We start from the raw sequence: 14,819 nt of genomic DNA, 5'->3' as shown, positions 1-14,819 counted from the left end.
TTAATTTTAGTTGCTTTAATGCTAGATGATTCAACTATTAAATTAATAGTTTATTAATTAAATTAATTTATCAATTAAATTAATTGCAAATCAATTAAAAATATGTGAGGGCATGTAGCCTTAATTTGGGCAATCATTCAGCATTTTCTACACAGCACTAAGAAACATCCTACATGTTACAATACATGTACTGCAAAAGCAGGTTTAATATTTAAATTAAATTAAAACTATTAAACTATTCAACAGCTAAACAAAACAAAAATTGTACTGTCCTTATGGCTTCTGGCCATTTAATACTCCTCAGGAGGTTTATTTTGACTGTACTCTAGTTCTGGCAAGCAGGGAAGGTGGCATTTTGTACTTCACAATTATGAACTTCTTCATTAAATCCAAGTAGTTCCCACTGATATAAGGAATAGTCAGGCAAGCAATCAGCAAATATGTATCATGTAGATACAAAGATCAATCAAATGTCTCCAGACTTCTAAAATACACACTTCACCAGACTTTTATTCTATATTTAAATATACATTGAAATTATACACACTGAATTTTTACAAAGTAACCATACAAGAGTATTTCAAAAATGACCAAAAAAAAGCTTCAGCTGGGTGCACATTCACAAGCTGTAAACAGTCAAAACCTGTAAACAAATGTCTCAACAGCAAAGAAGCATTAGCAGACAATCAGGACACCTCTGTCACTGTGAGATGCATAAAATTAATGCAACATTTTAAAGATGTAATTTAACATCTTTACTAGAGAATGGGGTAGCGATTTAGAACATTGACGCTTGATGTCAAATGTTACACAGTCAACCTAAATCAAAATAGACATTAGCTAGTACAAATCAAACATTTGAATGCATTATTGTAAAAGTCTGTTGAAGCACAATGTCTAGATTGGAAAACACTGATAAATAAAAAGATAAATTTGCACAGATGAGAAAATCCCTAAATATAAAATGAAGTATATTTTTTTGAAATTGCTAATAATTCTGTGCCTCACTTCATTATTACACACATGATCATTGTGCAACTGATCAAGAGTCACAATGGAAGTGTATTAATGCATTAATTGTGGACAAAGGAGTACATCAGGAAAAAGTAACAAATTAATTTTAAAGTTAGATATGGTAGTGAAAAGTGAAAAGAAAGTTATGTTGGTCCAAATAGTTAAGGATATGCAAAATTTTAGTGCAAATCAATTAAAAATATGTGAGGGCATGTAGCCTTAATTTGGGCAATCATTCAGCATTTTCTACACAGCACTAAGAAACATCCTAAATGTTACAATACATGTACTGCAAAAGCATGTTTAATATTCGTTCACACACAAAAAACTATGCACGTAGATAAAGACAGTCACTTAAAACTGTCACCTAACTAACATTCATCTACAGGAAAAGACAAACTCCATATTCAGCTGCCATTGGGGTTTAAAAAAGATGTTTACTTTCCAGATACTTATAAAAGACTGCTCACTTGCTTAGATCAAATCACCCATTGAACAAAAACAGACAGCTGCCTTTTAAAGTCTCTTAATCATGGTGCAAGGTCAGGGAAGAGAAGCAAAAGATTTACATTAACTTGAATAAAAATGACAAAATCAGGCAGCTGTCATCTTACACATCCCAGAATAAGATCTATGCTGTTTCATCCTGCTGTACTCTGGAGTAAGATGTACATCAAATTAATGACCTCAATGAGCAGAACATTTTGTGGGCATGATATTATAGATAGGACTTTTTTCCCCAAATAATTTCTTAATCCAAATCATGACTTCAAATGGTCACAGGAGATTTATATGAATTGATGCATTAAAAGCGTCACATTCTAACAATGTTTCATTACAGTCCTGTATGGTTTATAAACGATGCAACATATACATTGAGGATCTAACAATTGCATTAAAAAACGGCAGTAATGGGACATCACAATATTCACTGTTCCTTGGAAATCTAGGGCCACACTAATGGCTTGGGTTGTCATAGTGCCAATTCAAATTTGGCAAATATTTATGAATGTGACATCAATCACTAATCAAAGAAACCTTTTGTTACAAAATGTTTTCTGTGAAATTCTGCAATTTTAAACTAAACCAATTTTCCATTGAATGATGTTTGTTTTCTCAGTTTTCCAAGAAAACTAAGATCTCCACAGCAATTAAAATCAACTGTGATAAAGCTTAGAAAAACCAAAAGTATATGGCTCCTTTACTCGTCATATTGTTCCCTTTAGACCAAAGTAACAAAAGATTATTGACACCTTTAAGTGTATAAGTGTTCTCATTATATTGGGCAAAGAGGGAAAAAAATGAAGCAGAAACATGGGCTGCATCAGAAAATGGGGTCACTTGGTCAATGATTGAAAATAAAACAAGTCAGTTAACCAGTTGAGTAAAGTCACAGAGACACAAATCTGATTGGGTGGGAGAGCAAGCAGTATGGACACTTATTAACTTTGATGCTTTTCTCTTCTTAACAAAGAAACTAACAGGTATTAAACATATAGTGTCCAGAACTATTTTCCTTGAGCTACAGAAATTGTGAGAATTTAAAAAGTTATTTTTTGGAATTTCAATGTATAAAGGCCAGAGTAATTCTTCTAAACAGAGAGTATCCTAAACACAACTTTAGAAACAAGTGAAATTCACTTTCCTGACATTTTCTAAACCATCCTGCTTGATGCACTCAACTTTCACTTCTTCATTCATACTCCACTTCAGGTTTCCTACATCGTATATATACACACACACAAATTACAGATTTTATAGTGACTGCAATAATCTGAAAGGCAATAATTGCTTCCACATGCTACATTTTACAGATGCGTCTTTGCACTTCATTTTGAAATTCGACTGTCTGCCCGTCACTTCCAAATATAAAATAAAATAAATAAATCAGATAGCTGGAAGACTGGAACAAAAGACAAGTTACTGGGAGCCATAATACAGCAATACTGTTGATTAGTCTTAACCTTCCAAAAAGTGAGCAGCTTTTCCATATGAACATGTTTGCCAAAAGGGATAATTATACTGCAGGAAACCATTAAGTGAATACCACGTAGTATCAGACGTTCAGTTATAAAAGTCACAATTGACAACTGCATTCATGAACATCAGAAAACCATTTGGTTTTAGTGCATGCAGAAATACATCAAAACTACAATACAACATTGTGCTGAGAAACAGAAGGACTAAATGATCCACATGAGCATCACTATTTATACATTGACAACACAGCTAAATTTAACATAAATGCCATTTACTCTTCAAACCGCCCTTCGAGAATGCTTTCAAAGGAGAAGGGAACAAACTTGTAACCAGAACCAGAGTAGAACTTATTCTGGAACTCAACCCTGTGAAAACAAGAGAAAAAAAATGTTGGATTTTTGACATATGGCAATGTCATCTAAGAAAACTATACTATGCTAATATACTGCACAAGGTCACAATACTGCTTCAGCATACCAATGTACTATGAATGCTGATTATCAAGAACATAACTTCACGATAGTTACATGGTCTCAACAGCAAGATCCTGCATTGAACCTTTGAATTACCTAATACGATGAAAAATGGAATTGATTTCACCCTGTCCTTAGATACCAGCTTCACACTTTTGATATAATTTACATTTTTGCACAAAACTAAGTAATCATACTGATTGACAGAGCAATGATAATATTAAAAATAAACTTTAAGATGCTAACGTGTGTAGATTTTCCACTTTTGAAACATCTTAGTGACTTTGTTCACAATTCTGGATAAAATTAATAAGAACATGAAAAAAAGTAACAGTACATCAACTGGTCATTCTTCTATCCAAGGCTGATATGATCTTTGGCCTCAACTCTATTTTTCTGAGTTTTGTACCTTCATGCTTACAACTATCTAGATCATAGAGAAATATACTGGATATGATAGTTCAACAGGAAAAGCCTGCATCATGGACAGCAGGGGGCACCAGAAACTAGCAAATGTTCTTGGATCAGCCTCAATACAGTAATGAATGGGGTGCTAAGAATTGCTTTTCTGGCAGCTGAGGATAATCAGTGAAACTGATTTAATATAATCCTCGTTCAGCTCCATTTGGTTGTGTCCATGGCAGAATGACAGGTAGATCGGTCCTTGTCAGCAGCCAGAGTGATGATAGACAAAGTGGTCTAAGGTGAAGGTAAAATAAAATATTGAGCGAGTCTGAATTTGGACTAGACAACCCCAATTTAGTTGTACTACATATTATACACTAAAAGCAGAAATCAATTTAGCCTTCATAAAACATCAAGTATTAAAAATTATAGAAAGGAGATTTGAATTTACATGCATTTTTTCTGAATATATTGTGCATAAAATGTCCAACCAGTTTGCATTACAGCCACAGGTACAACATACAGAACCAAAAAAAAAGAAACAGCAGTCAAAGTGAAATGCTATATTGGACAGCCATTTTAACTTGTTATCTGACAAAAGCATCCACATAAAGTGGTCAAGTGGGCAAGCTAGACATGATGACTAGCCTTTATATCTTGCAGAACAGACATTGCACTTACAACTTGAAACATTTAGGCCACACCCTAACAAAGCATGCTGGTATAGTACTTTTGTCACACTTCTGGATACTACTTACGGATATGACTGATACTTGTCATCTGAACTTTGTTACCATAATTAAGTGGATTTATCATGAACAACTGGATCAACTGTCAACATTAGCTACTAACATGCGCACATGGCCAACTATTAAGCACATCATAATGAGCAGTGGAATTTTAAAAAATTAGTATACAAATATATTTAGTTACACTAAAAAGGTTCATGCATAGTTTTTGTCTCCCTCATTGTTATCAAAAAATTAAGATTTTATATACATCTTTTATTGATGCCATATTTTAATAGATGACGTTTAAGTCAAAGTTCTTTGGATTATTGGAACCTTTACTGATAGCCAGCTGTCTCACTAATATCCTACACACTACCTTATGCAGGATATGATTAAATTTGTGCAACATCCAAAATGTGTGTGAATGTAGAAAGTAATCCAGGCTATAAACAAACAATTCCAAAGACGAGAGCAATTCCTCTGCAATACTCAGAATCATCATTATTGCACAACCAATGGTTAATTCTTTGAGGTCATAATGGATAATCTCATTTTAAAATATAGTTGCAGAACTACTCTAAAATGAACTTTTTTTAAAAAAAGTAGAATTAGTGCATTCACTAGATATGCTGTGCCACACAGCAAACAAATTATTCCCCCCGCCCCCACATGAAGATCAGCAATACTGGCTTTAAATGCAATTGAAGGTTCCTTAAGGTGGGGAATAGGGGCAAGGTACTGCTGTGAAGAGTCAATGAAAACACACAGTTCCTCTTTGAACAGTGCCAAGAAGGTGTCTACATCAGAGAGGGGCTGAGTTTAACAAACACCTAATCGCATTTGGAAACCTATGAAACTTAGAGCACTGTGAGTGTGCAAATGTTAGCCTAGACTTCATGGTCAAGTCTGGGAAATGTATGAAACTCTTGATTTGCAGTCCAAAAAGGAATATTTAATAAAAGGAAATGCTAAAAGTACAAATATTAATGCTGGGTTGGATCTGTAAAGAGACTTCTCATAAGAACTGGGAGAAGGAAATTTGAATCAGTTAAGGATTTGCTTAGCTTCTTAAATATACTTTGCAATCAGTGGAGTATAATTTTTAAAAACCTGTTGTACAGCAAACATAGGGAAAATATTATGGACTTAGTATAAACTGTAAATAAAAAGAGAAAACAGGACTTCAGTCGTGAAACATTTGATCAGTTGAGGGAAGAACCAGGAATATGGGAAAATCCAACCAGATTATTAATATGACCCTGAATACTTTGATTACATCTTGTTAATATGCTTGGAATGGTTAGAATTATCCAAAAAACTACATCATGTACACACAAATATATACCTCACCTACCTTCTATTAAGTGGCAATTTGAACCACCATTTTTGAACCAATACATTTTAACTTCCAGTGCTATTGTCAGTGCAATGCTTAAACTCAATCAGTATTTTCAACATTCAAATCACTGCTTGGCAAATCACACTGAGCATCCAGGATTTCTATTCGGTGGGCTTATTTTTGCAATAAGATACTCAAGGAATTAATTTTCACTGGGTTGAGTGGCACTGTTGAGATTTAGTTGTCCAGGAGGACTCAGAGTGTAACATCATAACACCTAATTACCCACTTCTTTTTACATAATTGTATTTTCCACTTTCAAAGCACTGTGAAATCCGTATCAAGCTGCAACATGCATCTGCTCTATTTGTACAAGGGATTTGTAATAATTTGTTTGCAATACGTGAATGAGGAAAGATTAATAAAATATTTTTGTTGGAGATGCACCATCTATACAAGATCGAAAACCAACTGGCAAGGTTCAGGGCAGGCCTGAGTATTCAAGTTAGTTATTTATTCTACCCCTCCCCTTACCAGCGCTCTTCGCTGCAACAACTCACACAAACACGAAAATTGATGGGAGTTGCAGACAGCAAGGAAGGTTGTCAAAGGATAAGCAGGATATAGAATAGCTGGAAATTTGGGCAGAGAGATGACAGATGGAACTTAATACAGAGAACAGTGAGCTAATTCACTTTGAGAGATTAACTGTTTGAGGAAAATATAAAGTAAAATGCAGGAGCCTTAGAAACATTGATCTACAAAGGGATCTGACGGTACAAGACTATAACTTCCTGAAAGTGTAGAGAGAAGTATATAAGGTGGGCAAAGAAAGTACAAGGCATGCTTGCCTTCATTAATTGGGGCGTTGAATATAAATGCTGGCAAGTTATGTCATCAGACTACATTGAATATTATGTGTAGTTCTGGTAATCGCACTGCAGTAAGAATATGGAGGCTTTCGAGAGCATGCAAAAGAGACTCACCAGGAGGCTGCATGGATTGCAGTGCATTCCATGGAGGGGTTAAACAATCCTGGAATGAAACATTGGAGGCCAAGGAGTAATCTGATAGTATATAAAATAATGAGGAGCATCAATAAGATAGATAGCTTGAGTCCCTTTCCAAGGGTGGAAATGTCAAATACTTTTGGGCAAAAGTTTAAGGTCAGGAGTGGTAAACGCTCAGAGGAAGTTTGAGGGAAGTTTCTGTTTTACGCACAAAGTGGTAGCTGCCTTGAAGGTGAGAGAAGCAGATATGCTAGCAACATTTAAGAGGGTTTTAGAAGAACTTTCTATCTTGCAACAAAATGGAAATATCTATACCATACTAACTGAAATGGTTCAACGTGTGGTACACTACCCATTTCTGAAGGACAATTTGGAAGTATATGCAGGTCAGTATCCTGGGTGTATTGATTATCAAATGGTGGCATATTAACTGATGAATCCAGTGCTTCTGTTGCATCAGGCTATTCAAATGCAGAACACCACAACCAAGTAGGGCTCAATCCTCAACACTCCGAGTGAATAATGCATCTGGTTTTATTTTCTTTAACTAATTCTCCATGATTATTTTTAAGCTTTAAAATAGAAGTGATTTCAGGTTGTGGCACGATTTGTAGTTATCTTCCCCTTAGAGGAACATACAAGCCAAAAACAGCAATCATGCTTTTCCCCTACAAAAGATACCGTGGGCTAGAGTCATGCTCATCCATAACAGCACTTCCACGGAGAACTTCTGACTACAACGCATCGGACTTCAACACCTGAGCATTACAATGCAGACATTTGGATCTTCAGCTTTATTACAGAGATGGCTGGTGTCAGTAGGACAACTCCATTCATTTGAATGGGTTTGCTGAACTTGATTAAGAACGCTTATGCACACAAGTTTAGTTTTTTTTCTATCTAGGTTTATCTTTATTTGTAGTTAAATTTCTAGGAGTTTAAGGTTTCTAAACAATTTATTTTTAATCATTTTGAATAAGAATTTAATTAGTTCTCATTTTTAAATAGCTATTATCACATATCTAAAAAAGTGTGAAGACTTGACAAAAGCCAGGTAAGCCTATCAGGAAACAACAGGGCCGAGCCACAGGACTTACACCAAGTCCACATAACTACTTACCGCCCACTCCACAGTGACATAGACAGGCATCAGGACCTGTGGCCAACTGATATCAAAGAGCTGCGAAGGTGACCTATATCTGTGCAGAATTACAGGGTAGTCACAGACAACAGGCTGGAATTCAATACAGTCCATAAGACACAGGAGCAGAAGTAGGCCATTCAGCCTATCAAGTCTGCTCTACCATTCGATCCTGATTTATTTTCCCCCTGAACTCTGTTCTCCTGCAACCACCTTGTAACCTTTGATGCCCTTAGAAATCAAAACCTATCAACCTCTGCTTTAAATGTACCCATTGACTTGGCCTCTGTAGCAGTCTGTGGCACTGAATTCCACAGATTCACTTTCCCCTGACTAAAGAAATTCCTCTTCATCTGTTCTAAAGGGATGTCCAGGGGCTACATCATGAAACCTCATTGATGAGCATGGTTCAACATTTGACCATCCATTGTATTTATTCATTCAGCCAATAGAAGTTTAAGCAGATTAAAAGAAAATAGGTTTTGAATATGCTAACTCCAGTCAGGAGGAATGAATTTAGAATTCTCGATCTTACCAGTGCAAACGAAGGGCATGCAGAAATGCAGAAAGACCCTCCATGACAAGGAGAATTGCGACTGTCAACACAGCAAAACCAGCAAAAATGAAGAAAAGGAGAAAAGATCCACCAAAGCTGTTTACTGACAGTCCAATGTGCATAATCATAGTCCACAATACTTCAGAGAGCTCTGAAAGAGAGAAACAGTTTAATTAATTTATTTTTAAATAGTCTGTGAACATTAGCAACTTTTACACCATTATATAGTGAAAATCAGATGCATTTTTAAAAATTCACTTATGGGATATGGGGGTCGCCAGCGAAGCCAGCATTTATTGCCCCTTTCAAGTTGCCCTTGAGAAGGTGGTGTTGTGCTGCCTTCAGTCCACTGCAGTCCCTGAGGTGTAGGTACACCCACAGTGCTGTTAGGGAGGGAATTCTATAATTTTGACCCAGTGACAATGATGGAACAGCAAAATGTTTCCAAGACAGAATGGTGAGTGACTTGGAGGGGGATTTCCTAGTGGTGGTGTTCTCAAGTATCTGCTGTTCTCATCCTTCTGGATGGCAGTGGTTGTGGGTCTGGAGGGTGCTGCCTTAGGAACTTTGGTGTGCTGTTGCAGTGCATCTTGTAAACTGTGCTGGAAGGTGTTGGAACTGTTCATCGATGGTGGAGGGATTGGATGCTTGTGGAAGGGGTAACGATCAAGTGGACTGCCTTGTACTGGATGGTGTCAAGCTTCTTGAGCGTTGATGGAGCTGCACTCACCCAGGCGAGTGGTGAATATTCCATTACACTCCTGATCTGAGCCTTGCAGATGGTGAACAGGCTTTGGGGGGGTCAGCAGGTGAGCTACACACCACAGGATTCCTAGCCTTTGACCTGCTCTGGTAGCCACAGTGTTTATATTACTAGACCAGTTCAGTTTCCTGTCAATGGTAACCCCCAGGATGTTGATGGTAGAGGATTCAGTGATAGTGATGGCACTGTATGTCAAGGAACGATGGTTAGAGCCTTTCATGTTTGAGATGGTCAATGCCTGACCTTAAGTAGTTCGAATGTTACTTGCCATTTATCAGCTCAAGCCTGGATATTGTCCAGGTCCTGCTGCATTTAGGCATGAACTGCTTCACTATCTGAGGAGTCACAAATAGTGCAGTTACCTGCGAGCATCCCCACTTATGACGGAAGGAAGGTCATCGATGAAACAGCTGAAAATGGTTGTCCTAGGACACCTCCCTGAGGAAGTCCTGTCGTGGTGTCCTGAGGATCAGATGATTGACCTCCAATCACCCCAACCATCTTGCTTTGTGTCAGGTATGATTCCAACCAGTGGAGGGTTTCCCCCCAATTCCCAATGACTCCATTTTAGCTCGAGCACCTTGCTGCTATACTCAGTCAAATGTGGCCTTGATGTCGAGGACTATCACTCTCATCTCAGCTCTGGTATTTAGCTCTTTGGTCCATGTTTGGACCAAGGAAGTGATGCAGTCAGGAACGGAGTGGTCTTGACGGAACCCAAACTGAGCATCCCGAATAGGTGCTGTATGATAGCACTCTTGATGACCCCATTACTTTGCTGATGACTGAGATTCTCAGTACACTTTAAAACAAACACCCATGTTGGAAAAAGAGAAGTTTAGGCAAATTAAAGGGAATGCATCACTGCCAAAGACATCAGCCATAGGACAGAAAGCTGTAGCTTTAACATCTGTTCCAATTACTCAGGAAAATGTCAATCACCTCATGCTGCGGTTTATTAAAACATCTTTTAACTGATACATCTAAAAATATTCAACTGGTCACATCTGAATTGTATATGGAATTTGCTATCATAATCTTCGCTTCTCTATCCCACCTTCTTGTATGACCCTTAATCCTTCTTGTTCCTTAATTTTTTTTTATTATTGTCCCCACCTTCCTTCCACTCTGAAAGATCCCACTCCTTCAGCCCTTTCACTCTTCTCCCCATTGAATATTTGACATATCTGGCCATATTCCCAGACATGTTCCCAACCATGTTCTACCAGAGGTGCAAGGATACCGTACCCAATCACTTGCTGAAAGTGAATGGCTGATGCTGCAGAAGCAGGTGTACTTGGCTGAGTAGAACTAATCAACTGGATAAACGAGGAACTGTTCAATCTATGCAGCTTATACTCCAAAACCAAGGTCACACAACCTTAGTATTTGAAGGCAGTACTCAGATGACATTTATATTTGCACAAATTTGGAGACTCAGTGTGGAAGAAAAATAGTAAGACATTGTGACAAACATTAAGGGGTTAGTGACCTTCTTCTAGTATGTGAATTCAAAGTCTCTAATCACTTATCTGCGACTAATGTACACTGTGTGACTGAAATGTGTTTTGTAGATGGGATAGGAAAATAACTGTCTTTGCTTCCTTGTTCTAAGAATCAGCACATGTCTGTCCTTGGGAAAGCCTGATATACTGTCCTGAGATGATAAAATGTATAACCGCTCAAGGACATATAGTGCAACTTCACTATTCTAACGAGTTGTAGTTGAAATTCCCTCCTTTTTCAGATTTTAGTGCTTCTTGTCATGTACGCCTGAGGTATAAATAAAAGTCTAATCCATTGTTGAGCAGTTTCAGAATTCCCCTATAGGTGTCTGGGCTCTCCATGATATCATGTAAATAATACCCTTTAGTCCGAAACAATTTTGAGTCGGCCTGATCTATTCTGTCTGTTTCTGCTGAGATTTTTTTTTCCACAACACTCAGATCCAAATCACTGTTGATTCCATCAATGAACTGTAGATACTGTAGATGGTTCTTAATGTCCATAAGAGGTGCAGTACTGACCTGCTCCCAATTTACATTTGCCTTCTTACTAAAATGGCTCACGTTAACTCTGAAAACATGGACAACTTCCAGTATCACAGAAGCCAGTTCTTAAAGAAGGAAGGAAGACAATGATGATGGATTTTGCTTTGCCTTTAGACAGCAATAAAGGGTGTTGGAAGATCAAGACTTCAAATCCAGCACAATATTCATGGTCTAGCAGGCAGCAGCAATCTCTGATTACTTACAGCTGGCACCTAAAAGCAGCCTCTGAAAATTCCGTCAAACTGCTGAAAGAATATGCAAACCAACATCAGCATCCTCTCCCTGGCCAACATCCCAGAATCAACACTAAATTCACCTCAAATATGAAATTTTCTTAGAAGTGTATCTTTCACTTTGATGCAATGGTTCTTTCTGAGGTGAAATTCAGTCAAATGAATTAGTGCAAGACTATTGAAATTTGGCTTTAAATAACTTAACTGAGAAATACATAATCCTGTCTATATGACTGTCTTAATAAAACTAAAATTAATTTAAATCAAAAAAAAATTAAGCAAAATTAACTTAAAATCCTACCCAATCAATTAAAACACTTGGTACATTAGTTTCTCACAGCAAACTTTAAATGCTTGCCTCTTTGCTCTGTAAATTGGACTGGCAGATTTTCAGTCCAGTAACTAGGCAACAGTTAGGTTCATAAAAATAATTACCTTTTTACAACGCGGCCTAATCTGGTTCTGTTAAGGATTTTCGTTAAAGAGTTGTTAAGATCTTTTGCTATGGTTAGCAAATTGAAATGTCAGAATTGTGACATATGTAATCAGCTTCCAGTTTAAATGAAAGCACTTATGAAAAAGATTGATGTCTGGGCAGCTACTGTCTCTATGGCCTAAAAGGCATTTGGTATAGTCCACTGAACAAATTGACTTTTTTTTTGCATCTTCTATTTATTGGAGATCTTAAGAGGGAGATCTGCTACTCAGTTTAAACGCCATTCCCATTGCTCTAACTTTATATCTTGTTCTATGCGCGCAAATGATTGGATTAAAGAAAATAAAAATCTTAAACCAGATACAACTGTTAGGAATTGAATAAAGTCTTGACCTGAATTCCTAGATATTACACACATTTTACATTCCTGGGTGTTACCGTATCAGATGACTTGTCCTGGGCACAGCATACATGTGCAATCACAAAAAAATATGTGCCAGTATAGTTACTTTCTTAGAAGGTTAAGTATTGCAAATGGGAATTATTTTTATCAACCCAATTATTGCCCATTTGGTCATTTGAAGTATTGTGAGCCATTTTGGGCCCTTATCTAAGAAAGGATGTGTCGGCACTGGAGACAACCCAAAGGTGGTTCATGAGAATTATCCCAGAAATGAAAGGGTTAACAATGTGAGAAACATTTGATGACTCTGGGTCTGTACTCACTGGAGTTTGGAAGAATGAGGGGTCTTATTGAAATCTATTGAATCTTGAAAGGCCTCGATAGAGTGAATGTTTAGAGGGTAGTCTAGGACCAGAGGGCACAGCCTCAGAATACAAGGATGTCCCTTTAGAACAGAGATGAGGTGGAATATCTTTAGGCAGAGAGTGGTGAATCTGTGGGTCTCATTGCCACAAATGACTGTGAAAGTCAAGTCATTGGGTATATTTAAAGCAGAGATTAATGCATTCTTGATTAGTAAGAACAACAAAGGCTATGGGGAGTAGGGACAAAAATGGAGTTGAAAGGGATGGGATAATAAATCAGCTACGATCGATGGGCCAAGAGGCTTAACTCTGCTCGTGTCTTATGGTCAATGCATTTTGCAAACCAAAGACACAAATATTAATGATTGCTGACAATCTTCATTTCACCAACAAAATTTTTAAAAAGTAATTATAGTACAATGTCACTTTATAATACAAGGTCAAGGAACTTGGCATGGGGGATAAATTCTAAAAAATTTCTTATTTGTAATTGATAAGCCAGTATGTCTATCTTTAATATTACTCTTTTTAGCAAGCTCCAACCTCCACAGCTCATTAAAAAGTCAGCCTTTGCATTTGTTACATTATTATCTCAGAGGCAAAATGGCGCAGCTGTAAGAGTACTTCAATGTATTTTTTGTTCATTCTGGGGATGGGATTTCACATGGTGAGCCAGCATTTAAAAGCCTATCCCAAGTTGCACTTGAGGTGGTGGGGGTGGCGGTGGTGTCTTCTTGAACAAGTGCAGTCCTTGGTATCCCACAAGGCTATTAAGGACATCCAGAACTTTGTGTCAGCAACAGTGAAGAAAATACAATGTTTCCAAGTCAAGATGGTGTGTGGCTTGGTGGATACAAGGTTCATGTGGCCATGTTCCAAACTTCTACTGCCCTTGTAGCTAAAGGCACAATCTTCCTTAATTTTGTTTAATATTCGAGTATTATGTGCTATTAGAAACAGATACTAAAAGCTAATGATATACTTAAGATGTGAGAAATACTTTCACTTGGAATCTTACTCATTGTTTGTAACCTGGAATAAAACTAACCACAAAAAGCAAGTTTTTTTTTGAGCAGCGATTGGAAGTACGAGAAGATATAGCTTACTCAGGTTCGCCAACTGAGTACATAAGGCATTTATTTGCGGCAGTTTGGTGTTTTGAGCAGCGACCAATCAGCAATTGGAACACGAGAAGGCGTAGCTCACTCAGGTTCACCGATTGAGTACACATGGCGTCAATTTGCGACAGTTTGGTGCTTTGAGCAGCGGCCAATCAGCAATTGGAACACGAGAAGGCGTAGCTCACTCAGGTTCACCAATTGAGTACATAAGGCGTCAATTAGCAGCAATTTGGTGCTTTGAGCAGCGGCCAATCAGCAATTGGAACATGAGAAGGCGTAGCTCACTCAGGTTCACCAATTGAGTACATAAGGCGTCAATTAGCAGCAATTTGGTGCTTTGAGCAGCGGCCAATCAGCAATTGGAACATGAGAAGGCGTAGCTCACTCAGGTTCACCGATTGAGTACACAAGGCGTCAATTTGCGACAGTTTGGTGCTTTGAGCAGCGGCCAATCAGCAATTGGAACATGAGAAGGCGTAGCTCACTCAGGTTCACCAATTGAGTACATAAGGCGTCAATTAGCAGCAATTTGGTGCTTTGAGCAGCAGCCGATCAGCAATCAGGATTGATTGGCAATGAGACAAGGGCAAGCAGAGTGACCCATGTTAAAATGGACAGTGTTAGAGTGGAGATTTTGAGGCTTTAGCTTCAGTGAGGAGATGCTTGAGAGAGAGAAAAAAGCTGTAGGCAGAATTCTCCTCTCCTCCCCCGCCGCCCCCCCCCCCCCCCCCCAGTCATTTGTTTTCCTTTCTTTATTTGCCCAGTTAGAACAGGGCAGGATAGTTGAATGCTCCTCTT

At 37.8% G+C, this 14,819-nt stretch overlaps 1 protein-coding gene across 5 annotated transcripts in view; it reads right to left on the bottom strand.

The window, feature by feature from the left end:
- Positions 1–492: 492 nt before the first annotated feature.
- LOC132384874 (V-type proton ATPase 116 kDa subunit a 1) overlaps positions 493–14,819 on the bottom strand; it is a 63,635-nt gene continuing 49,308 nt past the window's right edge. For 4 of the 5 annotated variants that reach the window (XM_059956486.1, XM_059956484.1, XM_059956487.1 and 1 more), the window contains exons 20-21: positions 8,629–8,800; positions 493–3,359 (exon numbers count right to left, since the gene is read on the bottom strand). In XM_059956486.1, the coding sequence (XP_059812469.1) occupies positions 3,266–3,359; positions 8,629–8,800 (266 nt within the window). In that variant the 3' untranslated portion in view covers positions 493–3,265. Of the gene's footprint in view, positions 3,360–8,628; positions 8,801–14,819 lie in introns of those variants that run through there. The other variant, XM_059956488.1, reaches the window with a different exon arrangement.

Source organism: Hypanus sabinus, chromosome X1 (genome assembly GCF_030144855.1).
Source record: "Hypanus sabinus isolate sHypSab1 chromosome X1, sHypSab1.hap1, whole genome shotgun sequence".
Lineage (NCBI taxonomy): Eukaryota > Metazoa > Chordata > Chondrichthyes > Myliobatiformes > Dasyatidae > Hypanus > Hypanus sabinus.
Note: the sequence above shows the minus strand (reverse complement) of the source record. Positions and strands in the feature narration are given on the sequence as shown.